Source organism: Leucopleurus acutus (genome assembly GCF_964270905.1).
Source record: "Leucopleurus acutus genome assembly, chromosome: 4".
Lineage (NCBI taxonomy): Eukaryota > Metazoa > Chordata > Mammalia > Artiodactyla > Delphinidae > Leucopleurus > Leucopleurus acutus.
The window spans coordinates 111122348-111148031 of NC_139146.1; the positions used below are offsets into that span (position 1 = coordinate 111122348).

The window sequence follows — 25684 nt, forward strand, 5'->3', positions numbered from 1 at the left end:
GTCTCCAACTGAGGTTGCAACTATATACTCTATAGTTGCATATAGTTGTATATAGTCTATAGCAACTATAGCAACTATATACTCTATACAAGTATAGAGTAGTGGAAAGAGACAATGATATGGAGGGCATTACCCTTTTACTTGTAGAAACCCTTAGATGGTGTCTCTGGGCGGATGTGCTCATCCTGTGTTTTGATCCATAGGCCTGAGCACAGGGTTCTTACTTAGTTCACTTGAACTAAATATTTTGCCAGTTGCTCTGCTAGGTGCTTGGAATTCAGAAGATAAATAGGATACCTGTCGTGCCCTTGAGGAACTTACGGTATAATACAGTCTGCCCTCCGTATCCATACATGTGTGACCCCGCAGATAGAGAGGGCCCACTGTATTCATTGTACTGTGCCTTTTTTTTTTTTTTTTTTTTTTTGGCTGCACCACGTGGCATGCAGGATCTTAGTTCCCCGACCAGGGTTCAAACCAGCACCCCTGGTTTGTGCCACCGCGGAGCCTTAACCACTGGACCGCCGGGGAAGGCTGTACTATGCCAGTTTTATAAGGAACTTGAGCATTTGTGGATTTTGGTGTCTGCGGGGGCTCCTGGAACCAATCCCCCATGGATACTGAGGGAAGACTGTACATATATTCCTATTACGAAATGATAAGAATAACCACAGCTCGTTGAAGGCTTGATATGTGCCTTGGGGCTAAGGCATGGGGCTGAGGACTTTGCATATATTCATTCTATCATTTAATCCTCACCACAGTCCTGCAGTTAAGATATTATTTCCTCACGTTATCCCCATGTTTTAGATGAAAAAAATTGAAGCTCAGAAATGTCAAGTAACTTTCCCATAAGTAATTAGTACCTAGTTAGTAACAGAAATGGAATTTGAACCCAGATCTATCTGATTCAAAGCTAGTAGTGTTCGTTACACTACACTGCCCTGCTTCTTACGTTATGTGTGTCATTTAAAGATTCTTAGTCCTTTTCCAGTTACTTGTAATGGAAAGACAATTCAAACTAGCTCAGATAAATAGGGAATTTACTGATTCTTATGACTGAAGTAACATACCGTTTCCAGGTAAAGCTAGACTCAGGCCTTAAGTAATGTTATCAGGTCCTCATCTCTCTCTTCACCTCTCAGCTCTGCAAACCTTCCTTTGTTGGCTTTATTTGTAGACAGGATTCTCCATGGGACTCAATGGATAACTATTGGCTGCCACAAGCCAATATTATCCTTAGAGCTTATGGTTATAGGGAAAGAAAGCCTTTTGTTTTTCTGGGAGTGCTCTGGTTTTTCAGCCTGCATCGTTGCTTATCATAGGCGCTGAAGATGCAGAATCAGTCCTAGCTGAACCACACAGACAAGGGGGAGGGGGCATCCTCAAAGCAAAAGGGGTAATGTTTGCCTTTATATATTTATCCGCCATGTAAAGTGTTTCACACAAGATATTTCAAATTCACTCAACAGTCTTGAGTGGTTGAGGAAATTAGCTAAGAATATTGTTCAAAGCCAGGACTGCCACCCATTTTCTTCAGTTTCACCCTCATTGTTCTTTCCTCTGTACCACAGGGTTCAAACGAATGAGTTGCAGTCATGGTCATTTACTCTTTCATACAAATATGTGAGAAAAGTTATCATTAGCAGCGGAAGATACTTCCTACGTAAAAACATATCCACAGTTGATTGTAAGCAAGGGAGAGAGTCTGGGCATGAGGGGGTGGATGCGATAAACTGACAGAACTGATGTACACCAAGTATCTTTATTCCAAGAGGATTAATGTCCTTTTCCTTTGAAGGTGCAAGCGGAAATGTTAGATATGGCAGACAATGCATTTGATGGCGAATAGCTGAAATGCACTGACAGGATGGAGCTCAAATATGCTCCCCAGCCGCTCAAGGAGGAAAAAGCAAGCCTCCAGCTCTTGGAAGATGCGTGGGAAAGTGCAGAAGCCAAGTGGGGAGCTCGGGAGACTCAGCTCCCTCTCCCTTTGGGTTTTAAGGATAACCATGGAATAGCCCTGATGGCATATGTTTCTGAAGCTCAAGAGCAAACTTCCTTTTACCATCTGTCCAATGAAGCTGGGAAAATGGCCGGCCAGTCTCGAAGAGATTATGTCTATGGCTTCCAGTTCAAAGCTTTTCATTTCTACCTGACGAAAGCTCTGCAGTTGCTGAGAAGACCTTGTGAGAGCAGCTACAAAAACGTGGTGTGTAGCGTAAGGCAGACTACTTTATCTACATCTGGAGGACTAAACCAAGTCCGATTTGGCCACTTCACCTTGGCATATTCAACCAAACCTCAAGTTGCTAACGACCAAGACGTTCTGTTAACCATCAACACGTGCTTTGGAATTGCCGTTGAAAAATTTTTTGATAAAGAAAGTGAAAGAATTATTTTAATACCCCTGAATGAGGTTTTTCATGTGACACAGGATGGGACTGGCAACAACCTTATCCTGCAAAGCACAAACAAGACCTGCAGCCATTATGAGTGTGCATTTCTAGGTGGTAAGTGTCTCTGTTCTGTCTGTGCATGTCTGGGAAAGAAGGAGTGAGACTCTCAGGCCCAGGGAGAGGTCAGGAAGAAAATTGGGAGGTTTTAAAAGGAGACAAAACGGTGGTGGTCTCTCATCTAGCTCTTTTCATACTGTTAGTTTCTTTTTTCATAATTTAATTGTATCAAAATAATACATTTACGGTATTATTGAAAGTTAAAAAACCAAAATACTAATATAAGGTGATGGTTCTCAGCTAGCAGTTTTGCCCACTAGGGTCAGTTGACCGTAGCTGGAAACATTTTTAATTGTCACGACTACCTTTAGTTGCTGCTAGCGTCTAGTGGGTATAGGCCAAGGAACAAAACCTGCCTGGTGGCTCTCATTTAATTGGAAGTCTAGAGGTGGGCTGTCCAGAGTTAATACAGGGGCTCAACTAGATCATGAGTAACTCAGACTCTTTGTCGCCCAATTTGAGCATGTTGGTTTGTTGATTCATGTTTTCAGTGTGACTGAAAGCTGTAGCAGTCACACTTTCAGTGTGACTTGGCAGCTGTAGGCGTCAATCCACGTTCAAGACAAAAAGAAAGGATAGGAGGATGGCAGCCAAATCTGCCTGTTTAATCAGGAGGGTAAAAGCTTTCTGAGACATTCCGAGTAGACTTCTGATTGCATATCATCGACCAGAACAGCTACTTGATCGTCTGTAACTACAAGAAAATCTTGCAAAGAGGGTAATTAGCTTTTCCAGACTCTGTCGTGTAGGGAGGCAGGGGAGAAGGGAATTAGAAGAATCTGATCGCCACCACCCTCCTCAACATTTGTGCCTTTCCCCTTCCCATTCTCCCAGTGTAGTAAAGACTGGTACCGTTTTGTTTTGAAGTACTACTTTTACCTCAGAGTTATTAGTTGTATGATTTTCTGTTTCCTTAGCTTTTTATAACCCATCAATAATTCACCCCTGAATCCTTAGAAATATAAATCTCCTCTTAATACATTTAGGTATATCAGATACTCTTTTTTTTTTCTGGATATACTCCTGGATTCCATCATCTTGCTTTATGGAAATATCCTGAAGTCTCTCCTCACTACTATTCTGAGACTTTCTTTTGCTTCTCCCCTATGAGGAATCCCCTATATCTTGGATTTCCTTCTCTTTCTTGAATTACTCCTTAGTTTGGAAGGGGTAGGGATTCTTCAGAAGTTTTCTGAGAAAAGACATATTGAGGCAAATTTTCTGAGACTTTGTATACCTGAAAAATCTATCTTTGAGACCTTGAATAATAGTTTGTAGATTTGTATTTTTGTCTTGGAAATTATTTTCCTTGGAATTTTGGAGATGTTCCTTCATTGTCTTTTAGTTTCTGATGCTGCTGTTAAAAAGTGTGAAGCCATTCTAATTACTAAAACTTTCAATGAGACTTGTTTTGCCCTCTGGGAGGTTTTAGGATATTTTCTTTATCTCCAGCGTTCTGAAATTTTATGGTATTGTGCTTTGGGGTATATGAGTAAAGGGTTAACAAAACCCTTTCTCCTTCCTCTTATGAAAATGGTCTCTGTTGTTGTTGATCTTCTTCTAGCACTATTTCTCTGTAATCTACTAAAGGTGGAATGACAACTGTATAACCATACAACAGTGCCTAATGGTAAACATAACCGTTGATCGTTACAGTGCATCTGAGCTGCGAGGTTGTGAATGAAGTATAAATACCTGGAGGGAAGCCATAGCTTTGGGCATTCCTGAATGTGGTGTGACATACTGAGGTATTCTTCTTGCTGAGTCCTGGAGTACTCATGGCATGATTGATATAAGAGATGCTGTCTTCTATGTGTGGCATGAGGATACTAAGCTAGGATAGTTCCTGCACCCACCTGTGTAACCTTGTTTTCTTGTATTTGAGATGTCATTCTGGGGACTGAAGGACAGCCCTGGACTGCTGTGAGGACTTGCATTGAAGGTGTATCACTCATGCTACCCTTTAATAGGTATGCTGTGTTCCTGCCTTTCATTCTTCTGCAAAACTGAGTAAACTGGTGAGGGGATGCCTTTTGGGGTCTGATGAGTATGATTGTCTAGGTGAACCCCAAACTATAGCTGCTGGTCAAACAGAGCGAGTATTGAAGTAGGGCCTTGGAAGTGGGATAGACTTTTAGACCCTGACTCAAATGTGCCAGTGCATTATGAGATAAAAAAGAACAGGTAGAGAAGTGCTGATGATATTATACCTGTGAGATGGAGTGGGGAGGGGAGCTGGTCCACTTTTGATTTAATGGCAGAAGCTATGTGGCCATTGAGATCCCTGGGGCACAAAATTTAAGGACGTCTTCATGCTTAGGGTCATATACTTGCACAACCTGCACCTGCATGATCCTAAGAGCGAGTGCCTCCTTAAATTTTGCACTCTAAACACCTCATTTGCCTCACCTTAGTCCTGGCCCTGAGTTGGAAGTTAGACCAGCTGTTCTCCTTGAGGGGGCAGATGAAGACTGAAGCGAGCAAATTTATGTTGAGAGGAAGAGTGCCCATTTCCCTCACCCAACCATACACTGGACCTGACCAAAAACGAAGCCAGTTGGAGCCAGTTCATTCCAGCTTACGGGAGCTGACTGTGGGCATATATCTCTTGGCAATTCCTCATACATCACGATGGCTTGAAATTGGCCGTGGATGAGAGTTATACCATGGACATCAGCAAAGCCTACAAATCAGAACCCCCGTTCTCCACCCCAGAACCTGTTCAATTTTACCAGCACATTATAGCCAGAAACCCAGTTGCAGCTGGGCTGACAAAATGATACCACTTTGGGTGCTTCTAATGCACTCAGCCAGATGCTATTTCTGGAGCCATTGGTTCTGCAGAAACCCTGGCTACGGTAGCTGCAGTAGGCCAGATCCGTCACTCGTATCTGGTTGATGAACAGAGGTGGGCAGTGGAGCCCCCAGAGTTCATGTTTGTGAGTAGCATTACGATGAACAAAAGGGGTGGAGCCGCTGGGTTGATTCAGAATGAGCCAAGTCTCGGACCTACATGGGGAAGTGTGTTATGAGCCCAGTGTGAGGAAAGGGGAGGAGAGTGGGCAGACTTCTGCGGGCCTGCCCAGAAAGGCAGGCAGAGGCTACACAGCAGGTTAATGTTCAAACCAGCCACAAGGGAAAACCTCCGTGGGGGCTCACCTGTGCTATTTGTTTGGAGAGCTCTGGCAAAGTCAGGCCACTGCACTTGACTGTGTTGCTTTACGTCTAAGCTGGAGTCTGACCAGTGTCCTCTGCTGCCATCTGGAGGTAACTAATGGGAACTCAGGATCAAAAACACCCTGAAGTGATCATTAAAGCTAGACTGTTTGAAACACTATGAAGGATAATAACCAGGGGTTTTAAAAGCTCAAGCCAGGAGGATATAATCAGAACCTTGTTCCACTGTGACTGAATAGACCTCTGGATGTAAAAAGGCAGCATTTATGAGAGTGATTAAAAAATTATACTGTGCTAAATTTAGTGTGCTAACACAGTCCTGTGCTGTTACTTTAAACTTGCTTGTGATTTTCCAGATAAAAATGTATGTGGGCCTTACAAAAGCTAGTTAGCTAAAGAAAATAGTTCAGTTGGTTAGGAAGTGGAGAGGATAATTCCTGGTGGTCAGAGATACTCGTATTAATCCAAGATAATGGGAGTAAGTAAATGGTAACAAAACCCTTGATCCGTCCTAATGGGAAAATTACCGCAGGTTAACCTTCTTTTATACTGTTTTTCTAGAAAACTCGATAAAAGTAGAATGTCAGCTGTGTAATCAGGCTACGTTCCTCATCGTTTAAAATGACCCCATCTGAAAACTGCACTTGGATTGGGAGGACTATAGATGAATTATAAATACCTGGTAGGAAGCCATAGCTTTGAGATTTCATGCACCTTACAGTGTAGATATAATATGATTTATTGGAAGAAAACTTATAAGCAGAGAAATAGTAGAGTACACCTCATCCCCTGAACTCTCATTATTTTACTGAACAGGCTGGTCATAGATCATCTGGTAATTTGGACAGTATTTCCATAGAGAGGGACCAGACGGTATATATGTAAATATATTTTACATATTAATAGAGTCATGGGGGCAGGGAATATCAGTGTTCCCTGACTGCAGAAGTAATCTTGTTAGAAAGGAAGAGCCCCTGAACTCCAGTGGCTGGTGTCAGTCTATTTTGTTGAGCTTACTCAGACCTGTTGAGGCAACTCTCTGCTAAGCCATCAAAAGGGGGAAAGAAGATGAACCTACAGAGCTATCCAGATTTATTTTTTATAAATCCACCCCTAGCGCTTGAGGGTTCATCAAATATAAGTACCTTCATTCGTTCTGATGGACACTCTTTTAGCCTTCCTTGGGAGCAGCGAAGTTTCTGTGTTGTCTGGGATTGGGGATTCAACAAGATTCCGTATAGATAAACCAGATAGGAAGTGACATATCACATATCTATCACCTCGAGAAATTCACATTATGAATCAATGCCTAGACCATTTGGAAGGCTGTTCAGACTGTTTATTCCATATTTATAGGAAAAGGGAGAACTCTTCATTACCAACCCCCTCCAGACTTTTCACCCACCAGACTTGTTCATGCTGATTGTATCAGTCAAGGTTTCCAACCAGAGAAACAGAATCGGTTGTAAGGAACTGGCTTACATTATTGTATGGGCTAGCAAGACAAGTCTGAAATCCATAGGTCAGGCTGTCAGGAAGGGCAGGCTGGAATTCTTGGGTATGAACCGAAGCTCTGCCCACAGGCAGAATTTCTTCTTTTGGGAAGCCTAAGCGCTTAAGGCCTTTCTACTCATTGTGTCAGGCCCACCAGATTATCTTGGATAATCTCCCTTATATAAAGGTAACTGATTATAGATTTTAATCCCATCTACAAAATACCTTCAAGGCAACAACTTAGATTAATGTTTGATTGAATAACTAGGGACTGTATCCTAGACAAGTTGATACATAAAACTGACCCTCACACCTGTATCAGTTATCCATCACTGCATAACAAATTACTCCAAAATTTAGTGGCTAAAAACAACATTTATTGTCTCATAGTTGCTGTGTCAGGAAACTGGGTTCCGTGTACCTGGGTCTTTTGACTCGGGATCGCTCACAAGGCTGCAGTCATCATAATACTTGACTGGGGAAGATGTACTTCCCAGCTCACTCACATGGTTGATGTCAGGACTCAGTTCCTAGTGGGTTGTTGACTAAGGCCTTATTTCCTCATGAGCTGTTGGCTGGAGGCCTCCCTTGTTCCTAGCTACATAGGCCTCTCCATAGACTGTCACAGCATGGCAGCTGTCTTTTCAGGTGTGAAGTCTTACAGGTAAGGCCCCCATTGAGCCAATAGTTTGGATAAAGTAGTAGGTGAGGCTTTGTACTGTCTAATGCAGAGGTTCTCAGACTTTCTTGGTTCATGGTGTCCTTAGTGTTGTCATAATTTTTTTCAGAGTGTCCCTAGGCTAAAATAAATGCCTAAAAATTCCATGTATTAAGTAAACTCAAACAACTCAATAAGTATTTATGTCCTAATATCTTAGTAGCTGTTTTTTAAGAAGTTAATATATATAAAAAGTTTTAAGAACTATTATTTCATTTTTAACCACAGCGACTTGCTAATGGGATGTATGTGCCTGTCGGACACTGACTGCACAGCTTCTCAAACCTTGGTGTAAGATTAGATACCACCTTATTTCCTGATCCACATTGATTTTTCACATATACTTGCTTTTTTTCACAACAATTGCTAAAAACCCAGCTTTGCAAATATATGATGTTATCGAATAGAATGTAACATAACTTTGAAACTGTGTTCTATCTAAAGCTAGTAGTTCATGCAGTGTCTGAAAGATATCAAGTCGGGCTGTGTTTGTCTTGAAATTTTAACATATCCCTTGGTACCCCTGTGAATTTTCTAGAGCATGCAGGGACACCTCTACCACTGTTTGGAAACTGCAGGTCTAATGGATGGGCAGCCGTTTATTTGCGGAAGTGGCTAAGGCTTTAGGAGCCAGGTTTGGCCCTTAACTGGAGGTAAAATTTCCATGTGACAATGGAACTTTTGGGAGTTTGTCCTACTTCATGGGAATTTAGTTCAAAGAGAACCCATGGCACAATAAGACATTAGGTTGGAGAATCATGACTTTTCTTTTTTTTTGCGGTACGCGGGCCTCTCACTGCTGTGGCCTCTCCCGTTGTGGAGCACAGGCTCCAGACGCGCAGGCTCAGCATCCATGGCTCATGGGCCCAGCCGCTCCGCGGCATGTGGGATCTTCCCTGACCGGGGCACAAACCCGTGTCCCCTGCATCGGCAGGTGGACTCTCAACCACTGCGCCACCAGGGAAGCCCCCTGACTTTATTTTAGTGAGACAGTCTGTCTCATTAGGCCCAGTAACAGGCTAGCAGTAGCAGGGCCTACAAAGGGAGGAGTCCTTGTGTCCAAAAGTGCAGTGGCCAACAAATACTGCTGTAGTCTTGTTGCCAAAAATTCCAATCAGCTATGAGTTTGGTCACAGACATCTGTAATTTCTTGAGATCTGAAGGAGATAGGAACTCCTGGGAGGGCTTTATTTACTGTTGTCTGAACTGCTTCCAAGGCTTCTTACTGTAGAGCTCCCTGCTAAAATAACAACTTATAAGGTTTTCCAGTGTGGCTGGTAGGAATAGTCACTATTCTTCATCCTTTGAGTTCTTTCCCTCGCCTTGGGTAGTTTCCTTAGACAAGTATAAACTGATCAGTACTTTGCTGAGTACTGGAAACCCTTTGAAGATCTCTGGGGTTCTCTGTGCAGCTCCTTTCTCTTTAGTACTCTGTAAAAACCAAACTATCCTGGTATTTTTCGTTGTGGAAAAAGTTTAACCTGCTTAATAGTTATAATACCATGTGAGTTTTCTGTTTGTTCTTGAGTTATTTTTGATAAGTTACATTTTTCTAGGAATTGTCCATTTGTCTTATATTTCAAATTTATTGGCATAAAGCTAGTCACAGTAATCTCATGTCTTTTTACACCTGCTGAATCCATGGTTATATTCCCTTTTTCAATCCCCATATATATTTGTGTCTTCTCCCGTTTATTTCTGGATCAATCTCTTACCTATTTTTAACCCTCCTGCTTTTTTTTTATTGAAGTATAGTTGATTTACAATATTGTGTTAGGTTCAGGTGTACAGCAAAGTGATTCAGTTATACATATATATTTTTTCAGATTATTTTCCATTATAGGTTATACAGGATATAGTTCCTCATGTTATACAGTAAATCCTTATTGCTAATTATTTTATATATAGTAGTTTGTATCTGTTAATCACATATTCCTAATTTATCCTTACCCCCTCCTCCCTTTCCCCTTTGGTAACCATAAGTTTGTTTTCTGTGTCTATGAATCTGTTTGTTTTGCATATAGATTCATTTGTATTATTTTTTAGTTTCTACATATAAGAGATACTATATAATATTTGTATTTCTCTGTTTGACTTACTTCACTTAGTATGATGTTCTCTATGTCCATCCATGTTGTCGCAAATGACAATATTTCATTCTTTTTTATGGCTGAGTAATATTCCATTGTGTTTATACATATACATACACAATGGAATATTATATATATAATATATTATAATGCATATATGTGGTATATAGATATATATACCACATCTTCTTAAGCCAGTCATCTGTTGATGGGCACTTAGGTTGTTTCCATGTCTTGGCTATTCTAAGTAGTGCTGCTATGAACATTGAGGTGCATGTATCTTTTTGAATTAGGTTTTTCATCTTTTCTGGATATATGCTCAGGAGTGGGATTGCTGGATCATATGGTAGCTCTATTTTTAGTTTCTTAAGGAACCTCCATACTGTTCTCCATAGTGGCTGCACCAATTTACATTCCCACCAGCAGTGTAGGAGGGTTTCCTTTTCTCTACACTCTCTCCAGCATTTTTTGTTTTCAGACTTTTTGATGATAGACATTCTGATAGGTGTGAGGTGATACCTCATTGTAGTTTTGATTTATTTGTCTCTAATAATTATGATATTGAGCATCTTTTCATGTGCCTGTTGGCCATCTGTATGTCTTCTTTGGAAAAATATCTATTCAAGTTTTCTTTCTATTTTTTGTTTGGATTGTTTGGTTTTTTGCTGTTGAGTTGTATGAGCTGTTTGTATATTTTGGATATTAACTCCTGTCAGTTGCATTCCATAGGTTGTCTTTTTTTGTTGTTGATTGTTTCCTTTGCTGTGCAAAAGCTTTTATGTTTGTTTAGGTCCCATTTGCTTGTTTTTGCTTTAATTTTTTCTTTCTGCCTTGGGAGACTGATCTAAGAAAATACTGCTACAATTTATGTCAGAGAATGTTTTGCCTGTGTTCTCTTCTAGGAATTTTATGGAATTATGTCTTATATTTAGGTCTTTAAACCATTTGAGTTTATTTTTGTATATGCTATGGGAGAGTGTTCTAATTTCTTTGATTTTTATGTAGCTGTCCAGCTTTCCCAACACCACTTGTTGAAGAGACTGTCTTTTCTCCATTGTATGTTCTTGCCTCCTTTGTTGTAGATTAATTGACTATAGGTGTGTTGGTTTATTTCTGGACTCTCTATTCTGTTCCATTGATCTATTTGTTTTTGTGCCAATTCCACGCTATTTTGATTACTGTAGCTTTGTAGTATTGTCTGAAATCTTGGGAGGGTTATGCCTCCAGCTTTGTTCTTTTTTCTCAGGATTGCTTTGGCAATTCTGGGTCTTCCATGGTTCCATATAAATTTTAGGATTATTAGTTCTAGTATTGTGAAAATGGAATGGATATTTTGATAGAGATTACCTTAAATCTGTAGATTGCTTCGGGTAGTATGACCATTTTAATAATATTAATTTTTCTAATCCAAGAGCATGGGATACCTTTCCATTTCTTTGAATCATCTTCAGTCTCTTTATCAGTGTTTTATAGTTTTCAATGTATAGGTCATTCACCTCCTTGCTTAAAAGTTTTTTTCCTAGTTTTTTTTTTTTTTGACATGATTTTAAACGGGATTTTATTGTCTTTTACTTTCTGATATTTCATTGTTAATGTAAAGAAATACAACAGATTTCTGTATATCAATCTTATATCCTGCTACCTTGCTGAGTTCATTTATTAGTTCTAATAGTTTTTGTGTGGAGTCTTTAGAGTTCTCTATATAGAGTATCATGTCATCTGCAAATAGTGACAGTTTTACCTCTTCCCTTCAAATTTGGATACCTTTTGTTTTTCTTGTCTGATTGCTGTGCGAGGATTTCTAATACTGTGTTGAATAGAAGTGGTGAGAGTGAACATCCTTGTCTTATTCCTGAATTTAGCAGGAAGGCTTTCAGCTTTTTCTGTTGAGTATGATGTTGGCTGTGGGTTTGTTGTAAATGGCTTTTATTGTGTTGAGTTATGTTCCCTCTATACCCACTTTGGTGAGAGTTTTTATCTTGAATGGATGTTGAATTTTATCAAATGCTTTTTCTGAATCTATTGAGATGGTCATGTGGTTTTGTCTTTTCTTTTGTTGATGTGGTGTATCATATTGATTGATCTACTTATTTGAACCATCCTTGTGACCCTGGAATGAATCCAACTTAAACATTCCGCATGACACTTTTTAGGTATTGTTAGATTAGGTTTGCTAATATTTTGTTGAGGATTTTTGATCTATATTCATCAAAGATATTGGCCTGTAATTTTCATGTTTTGTAGTGTTTTTGTCTGGTTTTGGTATCAGGATGATGGTGGCTTCATAAGAATTTGGGAGTGTTCCCTCCTCTTCAGTCTCTTGGAATAGTTTGAGAAGGATAGGTATAAGTTCTTCTTTATATGTTTGGTAGAATTCCCCATTGAAGCCATCCATTCCTAGACTTTTGTTTGCAGGGAATTTTTAAATTATGGATTTTTTTTCACTTCTAATGATTGGTTTGTTCAAATTATCTGTTTCTTTTTGACTCAATTTTGGCAGGCTATATGTTTCTAGAAACTTTTCCATTTCTTCTAAGTTGTCCAATTTGTTGGCATATAACTGTTCATAGTATTCTCTTATGATTTTTTGTATTTCTGCACTATTGGTTGTTATTTCTCCTTTTTCATTTCTTATTTTGTTTATTTGGGTCCTCTTTCTTTTCTTCCTGGTGAGCCTGGCTAGAGGTTTGTCGATTTTGTTTATCTTTTAAAAAAACCAACTCTTGGTTTTATTGATCTTTTCTATTGTTTTTTATCTCTATTTTTATTTAGTTCCTCTCTGATCTTTATTATTTCCTTCCTTCTGCTGACTTTGGGTTTTGTTTGGTCTTTTTCTAATTCTTTTAGGTGACAGTTTGTTTATTTGAGACTTGTTTCTTAAGGAAGGCCTGTATTGCTATTACCTTCTCTCTTAGAACTACTTTTGCTATATCCTATAGATTTTGTAAGGCTATATTTTCACTGTCATTTGTTTCAAGGTGTTCTCTGATTTCCTCTTTGAATTCATCATCAACCCATTGGTTTTTTTAGTAGCATGTTGTTTAGTCTCCATGTGATTTGTTTCTACCTTTTTTTTCTTTTTGTGGTTGATTTCTAGTTTCATACTGTGGTGGTCAGAAAAGATGCTTGAAATAATTTCTATCCTCTTAAAATTGTTGAGGCTTGTTTTGTGTCCTAGTGTGTGGTCTGTTCTAGAGAATGGTCCATGCACCCTTGAAAAGAATGTGCATTCTGGGTTTTTTGGATGTAATGTCCTGTAGATATCAATTAAATTCAACTGGTCTATTGTGTCATTTAGAATCTTTGTTGCCTTGTTAATTTCACCTGGAATATCTGTCTATTGACGTCAGTAGAGTGTTAAAGTCTCTTACTATTACTGTATTCCTGTCAGTTTCTCCTTCTATGTCTATTCGTATTTGTTTTATATATCTAGGTGCTTCTATACTGGGTGAATATGTTAATGAGTGTAATATCCTCTTCTTGTATTGATCCCTTTATCATTATATAGTGTCCTTCTTTGTTTTTCCTTATGGACTTTGTTTTAGTCTGTATTGTCTGATATGGATATTGCTACCCCCACTTTCTTGTTGTTTTCATTTGCATGAAATACCTTTTTCCATCCCCTCACTTTCAATCTACGTATGTCTTTTGCCCTAAAGTGAGTCTCTTGTAAGCAGCATATTGTAGGTTCTTTTTCTTTTTTTAATCTGCCATTCTGTGTCTTTTGATTGGAGCATTTAGTCCATTGACATTTAAAGTAATTATTGACAAATATATGTTTATTGCCATTTTAAACCTTGTTTTCAAGGTGATTTTGTAGTTCTTCCTTGTTCATTTCTTCTTTTTGTTTTTCTTTTTGTGGTTTTCTTTTGTATTATGCTTGAATTGCTTTCTTTTTGGTGAATCTATCATATGGTTTTGACTTGTGGTTACCCTTGTTTTCAAGTATGTTAACACATAACTACTTGCTTTAGACTGGTAGTCATTTAAGTTCAAACACATTCTAAAAGCTCTACAATTTTAATCCCCTCCCCCATATTTCATGATTTTGATGTCCTGTTTTACATCTTAATGTTTGTTTTTGCTGTTAATTGTAGTTATAAACACTTTTACAAAAATTTTCTGATTTTTTTTAATCTGTGTACTGGCTTATTTAAGTGGTCTTCAATCCTTTTATACATTTGCCATTCCTATTGTGACTTTCCCTTTATTATAGATTCTTGATTCTTTTCTATTTAAAGAAGACCTTTCAATATTTCTTTTAGGTTAGGTTTAGTATTGCTGTATTCTTTTAGTTTTTGCTTGTCTGAGACATCCTTTATCTCTTCTTCTAGCCTAAAGGATAGTCTTGCTGGGTAGAGTATCCTAGGTTGCAGATTTTTCCCTTTCATGACTTTGTTTGACAGTGTTTCTGCAGAGAAATTAGCTAAGAGCTTTATGGAGGTTCCTTTGTAACTGACTCTTCATTTCTCTTTTGCTGCCTTTAGATTCCTGTCTTTATCTTGAACTTTTTCCATTTTAATTATAATATGTCTTGGTGTTGATCTGTTTAGGTTCATCTTATTTGGGACCCTCTATGCTTCCTGTACCTAGATATCTGTTTCCTTCTTTAGGTTTGGGAAGCTTTCAGCTATAATTTCTTCAAATATATATATATATATTTTGGCCTTGCCATGCGGCTTGTGGGACCTTAAGTTTGGCACGTTTTATATCATCCCATAGACCTCATATATTGCTTTCATTTTTTTTTTCATTTGTCTTTCTGTCTTTTGTTCTGATTGGGTGATTTCCATTATTCTATCTTCCAGATCACTTATTCGTTCTTCTACATTATTTAGTATGCTATTCATTGCTTCTAGATTGGTTTTTATCTTGGTAATTGAGTTGTTTTTGATTGGCTCCTCTTTATAGTTTCTAATTCCTTGTTACAGTGATTCTGCATTTCTATAAATAATCGTTCTTAATTCATTTAGCATTTTTACTACCTCCTTTTTGAACTCAGGGTCAAGTAGAGTGGAGAGGTCTGTTTCATTGTTTGTTCTTTCAGAGGATTTCTCTCGTTTTTTAATTTATTTAAAAATTTTTATAACTTTAAAAAAATTATTTATTTAATTTATTTATTGTTGGCTTCATTGGGTCTTCATTGCTGCACGCAGGCTTTCTCTAGTTGCAGTGAGCAGGGCCTACTCTTCGTTGCAGTGTGCGGGCTTCTCATTGTGGTGGCTTCTCTTGTTGCTGAGCATGGGCTCTAGGTGCGTGGGCTTCAGTAGTAGTGGCGCGCTGACTCAGTAACTGCGGTTCGTGGGCTCTAGAGCGCAGGCTAAGTAGTTGTGGTGCACGAACTTAGTTGCTCTGCCGCATGTGGGATCTTCCTGGACCAGGGCCCGAACCTGTGTCCCCTGCGTTGGCAGCTGGATTCTTAACTGTTGTGCCACCAGGGAAGCCCCTCTCTTGTTCTTTTAACTGGCACCAGTTCCTGTGCTTTTTAAATTTTACTTAAATTTGTGTCTCTATAAATTTAGGAGAAAGAGTTATCTACTGTGGTCTTGAAGGGCTGGTTTTGATGTGGGAGCATTCCCGAGTAGACTGTATGAGTCCAATAATTTTGGTGCAATGGCTGCTTTTGGTATGGATGCTAGCCACATCTTTCCTCAGAGTGTTATCCCCTTGATAGGGCATGTGATTGGTGTTGTGGTGACCAGAGCCTGCACTGGATTTGGGTGGGGCCTCCTCTTTGCTCCATGGAGTCCCATCCCTTTCTTGCCTAGTACTAGGCTGGTGCTGGGGGCTGGGGTGTTGTGACTGCAGGAGTCGAGGTGATTGCGTTGCCACCTGGGACTGGGGCTGCCTCTATGGTAGGGCTCTCCCAGGACCTCTCTGCCCCAAATCTGGCTCCAAGCTGCTGTGTGAGGTGGGCAGAACTGGAGCCCTTCTACCAGGAAAGGAACATCTGAGTACTCCTCACGTGTGATTCTCTGATGCTGCCTGTCAGCTACTGTGCACACCAACAGAGACGACTGCTGGAGCCAAGCCCTGCCATGCACGCTGACAATGAGCTCTGGTTTGGCCCAGATCACACCCCAGGCCCTCCGGGCTGTTTCTGCACAGCTACACAGAGTCCTCTCCCAGGGTCCATCTCCCTGAGTTTCAGTGCCTAGCCACTGCAAATACTAGCAGCCCCACGCAGCAGGCCTTTCAGGCTGGGAAGTGCAGCAAGGTGGAAGCTGTCAGCACCAGACTGTCTCCACCCTGATTGCTAGCAAGCCACAGTAAAGGGTTAGGTTAACTGTCGAGGAGGACATTTCGTATCTGAAGAGAGAATTCGTTAAACGGACAGATACATTTTCTCCTAATTTTTTCAGACTAATCATATAATCATAAAGTGTTAGCTTGTGGGGGCAGAGTCAAGATGGCAGTGTGGGAAGATGCCGAGTTAGGTCTCCCCACAACTAGGGCGCCTGCTGGCCGCTGATGGGGGACCCTGATGGCCAAGGAGATGGGAGGAACCCCCAAGTGAACAGGTAGGACGTGGGGGGACTGAGGGGGGAGGAGAAGTGGAGGCCAGATTGGCGCCCCTGAGGCCAGGGAGATCAGGAGAGGCAGGGAGAGGGGCCCTCCAGGAGGATTGGGAGAGGAGCAGAGGGCAATTGCCCACCCACTCAGGCCCGAGGAGCCTGCTGAGCTCCCAGGCCAGTCCCCTGCCCTCCAAGCCCCCCCCCCCGGACCGGCTACATTGGTCCTGGGGGCATAGGAAGGAGGCCGGGGAGATCAGGAGAGGCAGGCAGGAGGGGACCTCCAGGACCAGAGGAGCGGGAGAGGAGAGGAAGGCGTTTGTCCCTTTCACTCAAGCCCAGGAAACCTGCTGGGTTCCCAGGTGAGGTCCTCCACGCTCTGAGACCAGGGGTGGGGGGCACACCTGGGCCCCTTCTGTTCCGTTGAGCCTAAGCCTCACCTCCTACAGACCCCAGGGCCTTTTCCAGCCCTGTGGGTCCTGAGCACTGGCCCCACCCAACACCCAAACCTTGCCCTTGCTTAGGCCCCACCCTCCAGAGTCAAGGCGTTTACACCCCTTTTTTTTTTTTTGCTTTTTTCTTCTTTTCCCTCCTCCCCTCTTTTACTATTGTGGTACTGTTGTACCTTCTGGTTGTTGTTTCATCTATATTTTAATTTTTATATTATTTCTAACATATCTGTTAGTTTCCTAGTCTAATTTTATTTTTTGCTTTGCTACTGTTCTCTTTTTTTTTTTTTTTTTTTTGCCACCCCACGTGGCTTGCGGGATCTTGGTTCATGAGCTGGGGGTTGGGCGACAGCTCCTGTGGTGGGAGCTCTGAGTCCTAACCACTGGGATAACGGAAACCTCAGACACCTCAGAGAATATTCATCAGAGTGAGGTCTCATGGAGGTCCTCATCTCAGCACCAAGACCCAACTCTACGCAACAGCCTACAAACTCCAGTGTTGGAAGCCTCAGGCCATACAACCAGTAAGACAGGAACACAATCACACTCATTAAAAAAAAAAAAAAAAAAAAGATGGCAAAAAATAGTCACAGATGAAGGAGCAAGGTGAAAACCTACAAGACCAAATAAATGAAGAGGAAATAGGCAATCTACCTGAAAAAGAATTCAGAGTAATGATAGTAAAGATGATCCAGAATCTCGGAAATAGAATGGAGGCTATTGAGAAAAATATAAGAAATGTTTAACAAAATCTAGAAGAACAAACAAACAATGATGAACAACACAGTAAGTGAAATGAAAAATACACTAGAAGGAATCAATAACAGAATAACAGAGGCAGGAGAATGAATAAGTGAGCTGGAGGACAAAACGGTGGAAATAACTACCAAAGAGCAGAATAAAGAAAAAAGAATGAAGAGAATTGAAGACAATCTCAGAGACCTCTGGGAAAACAATAAACGCACCAACATTCAAAGTATAGGGGTCCCAGAAGAAGAAGAGAAAAAGAAAGGGTCTGAGAAAATATTTGAAGAAATTATAGTGGAAAACTTCCCTAATGTGGGAAAGGAAATAGTCACCCAAGTCCAGGAAGCACAGAGAGTCCCATACAGGATGAACCCTAGGAGAAGCACACCAAGACACATATTAATCAAACTAACAAAAATTAAATTCAAAGAAAAAATATTAAAAGCAGCAAGGGAAAAACAAAAAAAATAACATACAAAGGAATCCCCATAAGGTTATCAGCTGATTTTTCAGCAGAAACTCTACAGGCCAGAGGGAGTGGCAGGATATACTTAAAGTGATGAAAGAGACAAACCTACAACCAAGATTACTCTACCCAGCAAGGATCTCATTCAGATTCAAAGGAGAAATCAGAAACTTCTCAGACAAGCAAAAGCTAAGAGAATTCAGCACCACCAAAGAAACTTCTCTAGGCGGGAAACACAAGAGAAGAAAAAGACCCACAAAACCAAACCCAGAACAATTAAGAAAATGGTAATAAGAACATACATATTGATAATAACCTTGAATGTAAGTAGATTAAATGCCCCAAACAAAAGACACAGACTGGCTGAATGGATACAAAAACAAGACCCATATATATGCTGTCTATAAGAGATCCACTTCAGACCTAGGGACACATACAGACTGAAAGTGAAGAGATGGGAAAAGATATTCCATGCAAATGGAAATCAAAAGAAAGCTGGAGTAGCAGTACTCGTATCAGATAAAATAGACTTTAAAATAAAGACTGTTACAAGAGATAAGGAGGGACACTACCTAACAGTCAAAGGGTCAATCCAAGAAGAAGATATAACAATTGTAAATGTTTATTCACCCAACATAGGAGCACCTCAATACATGAGGCAAATGCTAACAACCATGAAAGGAGAAATCAACAGTAACACAATAATAGTAGGGGACTTTAACACGCTACTTACACCAATGGACAGATCACCCAAACAGAAAATAAGTAAGGAAACACAAGCTTTAAATGACACAATAGACCAGATAGATTTAATTGATATCTATAGAACGTTCCACCCGAAAGTGGCAGAATACACTTTCTTCTCAAATGCTCATGGAACATTCTCCAGGATAGATCACATCTTGGGTCACAAATCAAGCCTCCGTAAATTTAAGAAAATTGAAATTGTATCAAGCATCTTTTCTGACCACAACGCTATGAGATTGGAAATCAATTACAGGAAAAAACCTGTAAAAAACACAAATACATGGAGGCTAAACAACCAAGAGATCAGTGAAGAAGTCAAAGAAGGAATAAAAGAATACATAGAATCAAATGACAACGAAAATACGATGACCCCAAACCTATAGGACACAGCAAAAGCAGTTCTAAGAAGGAAGTTTATAGCAATTCAATCTCACCTCAAGAAAGAAGAAAAATCTCAAATAAACAATCTAACCCTACACTTAAAACATCTGGAGAAAGAAGAACAAAGAAAACCCAAAGTCAGTAGAAGGAAATAAATCATAAAGATCAGAGCAGAAATAAATGAAATAGAAATGAAGAAAACAATAGCAAAGATCAATAAAACTAAAATCTAAAATCTTTGAGAAGATAAACAAAATTGATAAACCCTTAGCCAGCCTCATCAAGAAAAAAACAGGATGCAAATCAATAAAATTAGAAATGAAAAAGGAGAAATCACAACTGACACTGCAGAAATACAAAGGATTATAAGAGACTACTACAAACAACTATATGCCAATAAAATGGACAGCCACGAAGAAATGGACAAATTCTTAGAAAGATAGAATTTTCCAAGACTGAACCAGGAAGAATTAGAAAATATAAACAGACCAATCACAAGTAATGAAATTGAAACGGTAATTAAAGCTCTTCCAACAAACAAAAGTCCAGGACCAGATGGCTTCACAGGTGAATTCTATCAAACATTTAGAGAAGAGCTAACACTGATCCTTCTCAAACTCTTCCAAAAAATTGCAGAGGGAGAAACACTCCCAAATTCATTCTACGAAGTCACCATCACCCTGATACCAAAACCAGACAAAGATATCACAAAAGAAGAAAATTATAGACCAATATCACTGATGAACATAGATGCAAAAATCCTGAGCAACATACTAGCAAACAGAATCCAACAACATATTAAAAGGATCATACACCATGATCAAGTGGAATTTATCCCAGGGATGCAAGGATTCTTCAGTATACGCAAATAAATCAATGTGATACACCACCATAACAAATTAAGGAATAAAAACCATATGATCATCTCAATAGATGCAGAAAACGTTTTTGACAAAATTCAATACCCATTTATGATAAAAACTCTCCAGAAAATGGGCATAGAGGGAACCTACCTCAACATAAAAAGGCCATATATGGCAAATCCACAGCAAGCATCATATTCAATGGTGAAGAACTGAAAGCATTTCCTCTAAGATCAGGAACAAGACAAGGATGTCCACTCTCGCCACTCTTATTCAACATAGTTTTGGAAGTTCTAGCCATGGCCATCAGAGAAGAAAAAGAAGTAAAAGAATACAAATTGGATAAGAAGTAGCAAACTGTCACTGTTTACGGATGACAGGATACTATACATAGAGAATCCTAAAGATGCCACCAGAAACCTACTAGAAAACAGTATGGAGGTTCTTAAAAAACTAAAAACAGAACTACCACGTGACCCAGCAATCCCACTACTGGGCATATACCCTGAGAAAACCGTAATTCAAAAAGACATGTACCACAATGTTAATTGCAGCACTATTTACAATAGCCAAGGCATGGAGCCTACGAAAATGTCCATCGACAGATGAATGGATAAAGAAGATGTGGCACATATACACAATGGAATGTTACTCAGTCATAAAAAGGAGCGAAATTGAGTTATTTGTAGTCAGTTGGATAGACCTAGAGTCTGTCATACAGAGTGAAGTAAGTCAGAAAGACAAAAACAAATATCGTATGCTAACACATATGTATGGAATCCAAAAAAAAATTGGTACTGGTGAACCTAGTTGCAGGGCAGGAATAAAGATGTAGACATAGAGAATGGACTTGAGGACATGGGGTGAGAGGAGGAAGCTGGGGTGAAGTGAGAGTAGCATCGACATATATACACTACCAAATGTCAAATAGTTAGCTAGTGGGAAGCAGCAGCATAGCACAGGGAGATCAGCTCGGTGCTCTGTGATGACCTAGAGGTGTGGGATAGGGAGGGTGGGAGGGAGGTTCAAGAGGGAGGGGATATGGGGAATATGTATATGTATAGCTTTTCACTTTGTTATACAGCAGAAACTAACACAGTATTGTGAAGCAATTATACTCCAATAAAGTTCTATTAAAAATAAATACATCAATAAATAAAGTGTTAGCTTTGGATGGGACTCTGGAGGTCATTTGAAGCAATCTCCCAATAAAAGATACACATAAGGGAACTGAATTCCAGGAAAGTTAGATGTTTTATCTAGAGTTACTGCTCTTTGGTGACTGTACTATGAATACAAAAATGTAATTTGCTTCCCACTAAATTATGAGTCTGATAGACTAGGAGCTGACAGATTAGATTACCAATAGGCACAGACCAATTTGAAATCTTTACTAAGGTAGATTGTGTCTAACTAATAAAACTTTATCTTTATGTTTCAGGACTAAAAACTGCAAATTGTGTTGAGAACATGGGTAAGATACGCTCTAGAGTATTATCTCTGCAATGGGAATTTTATCAGTGTTATTTCTCACAGGAATAGGTCAGAGCCACCCCACTGTACTGTCATACTGTCAGCCATTGTCTTCTCAAGGCTGAGTTGTGCTACTGCTACTACCTTTTCAGGGGGAGGGTACAGGAGCCCACCCTAAGCCTATCCCAGCCTTGCCTGTGGCTGTTCTTTCAAGCATTGCATTTGCCTTGGGCAGGCAGGGACCATGCCACTCTGACCCTAGCCTATCATTACAGGACTTTGACTCCTGAATACCCCTCCATGACTCCTATGCACAGAGTTAGACTTGTATTCCTTTGTTTTGACATCTTGGGAAGTAATATTTGGGAGACTGATGAAGGATTCCTTCCCTCATCAGGGGAAAGACTGGGGAGACAGAACGGTAATGTGGTCTGTTTCCTCTTCCTCAGGGAAAAATGGAGAATATAACAAAAATAGTCTCTCTTAGAGGACCATGGAGAAGATTTGGGAAGGTAAACAGGAATTCTAAGAGTAGTCAGGAACAACATTATCAAATTAGGCTCAACAGATCTGGACCAAAGTTGACAGGAAATGCCTTGCACTGATGCATGCTTTGGGTGGATCCTTTTGAAGATTTATTTAAATAGCTTGAAAATAAGGGTCCATTTCTAGCTGTCTTCCTGGCTAGTTTTTCTTTGAATTCTTCTTAAAGTAATTAAAATGAATCTATATCCATTTATTTTTGAGACTGAAATTTTATATTTCTCATATTGCCATATTTTGCCTGTATCTTGACCGAACCTGACATTCACATCTAAGTATAGTACTATGTAATGAAAACATGTTTGTATTTCAGAATATTTTCAACACATCAGTGTCTACAACTCTGGTAAGTATGCTCTATTTTTAAAAATAATGGATGTTTAATAGCTCTTTCCTGTTCAGCAAATTCAATTCTTAGCTGACAAAAAAGAGTACTTTGCACATATGAAGGAGTAACCTGGCAGATATGCGGCGGAAAAAAAGAATCCATTCTGGGGAAATTTACCCCCTTGCAAATGAGAGAGTTGGCTCTCTGGAGATCTGAACAATATGGAACCATTCTAGGGAATAAGGCTGGGCGGACCTGAAGGGCTAGGCACTCTTGACAGGTCTGAGGCCTCTTATGTATAGCTCTATTCTCAGTGATTGAGATTAGCCTGTGTGACACCAAACATCCAGAAGAAAGTAGAAAAAGTTAGTCATTTGCCTTTTTCAAGTAAGGTGACGTTTGGTGTCGTTTGACTAAAACATCTGGGTGATTAGACGCTTTCCCCAGCCCCTGAGTTTCCACTTACGGTGATATGGCCCAAATCACTTCTTTGCATTTAAGTTCCTTGTTATGTATTTGGCCCATGTAGCTACAGTAAGTTTTTCTTTATCGAAGAGAGAAAAGTATCTGGCCTTTCCTTAAGTATGCAGCTTACCTGACGTTTGGAAGATATTTCCTGTCCTTGTGTGAAGCATTTCATGCCCCTGAGGACTTGCTTAGTAACACTTCTTATCGGCAGGGCAGCCACAAGTTTTACTGGTCACTTCACAGGGGCTTCAGCTAACTCTTCAAGAAAGACATTTTTCTAGCTTGTGGAGATCGCTAGGAGACTTACTGTGTGTAACAGTTTCTCTTAGTAGGAGGGTCCAGAGGAATGTTCCAGCCCAGTTAGCCAAGGTGCATTTAGACTGTGGCTGACACTTAAATTTAGTAGCGTTAGCTTACTGGATATATCAGGTGGATCTTTATGGCCATAATTACATGAAAATAGTTCTGCTCCAACTGTGGTAACTCCCAATTACTTTGTTCTATCATTAAAACTGGTGAGTTTCTTTTTTGTAACTTAGGTGTGAAAAACCAGAAACTTGAAGACCCTGGTAAGACATTTTCATAAACTCTAGGGGCTTACACTTGTAAGACAGCTTCCTGAGGGTGGGAGCAGGTGGGCATGGTAAGGAAAAGTGGGAAGAAGGCAGAACCCACATTAGCTTACTAGTTTGGTGTATAAGAGACGCTCCTGAGTTCCAGATATCCTTCTTTATAAGGACGACCCAGCAGCTCTGTCTGTCTCCCATCTAACAATCCATAGGTCATCCCAGCGGAGCAGTTAGAGACATGACATAAGAAACTAGTTCTAGAGAATTTACTATCTTCTGCTTTAGGCTAGCTGTTACATGGATAGAAGAAGGTGTGACTAATTATTCCACAAACTCTGTAACATAGGGTGTTCATCAGGAGCATGAAAAATGGCATTTTTTCCTAAATTAAAATGATTTTATATGTGTATATATATTTCTGTTTCTAGCAATCTGAGTAACAAATGCTATTAGCTATGTCCATCTGATTATTTAGTATATTCCAAAGTATGACTCATTCCCAAATTTTTTTTGTCTTTCTTAAAAATGATATTCTTCAAGGGTGCTGGGACAGAAACACTCTCATAAATTACTGGTGAGATTATAAGTTGGAACTTTTCTGGAGGACAATTTCAATAGTATGTATCACTAGCCTTAAAAACGTCCATACCTTTTAACCTAGCTATAACACTTTTAGATATTTGTCCTAAGGGAATAAACATAAAAATTTGTGTACAAAATATGTACAGAAATGTTTATGCAGTGTTATGGTAGCCAAAATTTATAAATAACATTAGTATCCAACAGTTGGGTATTGTTAAATAAATTATATCCATACTATGAAACACTAACCAATTTAAAAACCATGTTTTTGAAAAATATCTAAAGATATGAGAAAGTACTTATAATACAGTGACAATAAAAAAAGGATAAAACAAACTCTACTCAGTACTCTGTAATGGCCTATATGGGAAAAGAATCTAAAAAAGAGTGGCTATATGTATATATATATAACAGATTCACTTTGCTGTACACCTGAAACTAAAACATTGTAAATCAGCTATACTCCAATAAAATTTTTTTAAAAGATAGGATAAAAACAGCATATGGAGTATACTATCAAATTTATTTTAAAATGTCAAATGGTACAAACTTCCAGTTATAAGATAAATAAGTACAGGGGATGTAATGTGCAACATGACTATAGTTAACAGCTGTGTGGTGTATTTGAAAGCTGTTAAGAGAATAGATCCTAAGAGTTCTCATCACAAGGAAAAAAAAACATTTTTTCCTTTTTTTTTTTTGGTATCTGCATGAGATGCCGGATGTTAATTAAACTTATTGTGGTAATCCTGTCACAATATATGTAACTCAAGTCATTATGCTGTATACCATAAACTTATACAGTGTTTTATGTCAATTATATCTCAATAAAACTGAGAAAAATAGTAAAAAATATATATGAGCATGTACATATATATATATATAGCAAAGAGACAGGAAATATACCAAAATATTAAGACTGAATAGCTCTGATATCTGGGATTATGAAAGTTTCATTTTTAAAAATAAATCATGACAAATGTAGGTCAGAGTCTAAAAAAAAATCAACAAGAGATATTTTGCTTAATCTAGGAGAGTGCCTGGATCACTAGCCATAGTTCTCACAGTAAGTTAGGCACCAGTGGGTTAAATCTCTTTCCCTTTTCCCCAAAACTCTAACAGCTTTGAGAGTGGGTCATCTCTCAAAGCTTTTAGAGATTTCCACTGTAAATAGCTATATAAATATAAGGTTAAATTTTCAAGCTTACTGCGTTTATCACTAAATATTTCCTATTCTCATCTTCAGGAATGAAAAGCCAGGAGTCCACAGTCTTACCTGGTAAGTGATCTTCTACTTACTCTCAGAGACTAGCTACAAGGTTAGAAGGGGGCATGAGGACTCCTAGAACTAAGGACGTTACTGGACATGGAGAGTTTGAGGAATAAGTTAAAAAACAGAGGGACTCTAATTATTGAGAGATTATTATGTTCCATGCAGTAATGTACTGAACAGTTTTATAATATATCACCTTTAATCACCACTTACTACAAACCTACAAGGTATTTCTTTTGCGTAAATAAGGAAATGAAGGTCAGAGGGATTAAGCCTGCGCAATCACAG

At 39.3% G+C, this 25684-nt stretch overlaps 1 protein-coding gene across 1 annotated transcript in view; it reads left to right on the forward strand.

The window, feature by feature from the left end:
- ART3 (ADP-ribosyltransferase 3 (inactive)) overlaps positions 1–25684 on the forward strand; it is a gene marked incomplete at its 3' end in the record, with an annotated part of 35783 nt that overhangs the window by 4621 nt on the left and 5478 nt on the right. Inside the window, 4 exon segments of the mRNA XM_082837674.1 lie at positions 1802–1849; positions 1853–2513; positions 21602–21634; positions 22490–22522. Of these exon segments, the coding sequence (XP_082693800.1) occupies positions 1802–1849; positions 1853–2513; positions 21602–21634; positions 22490–22522 (775 nt within the window).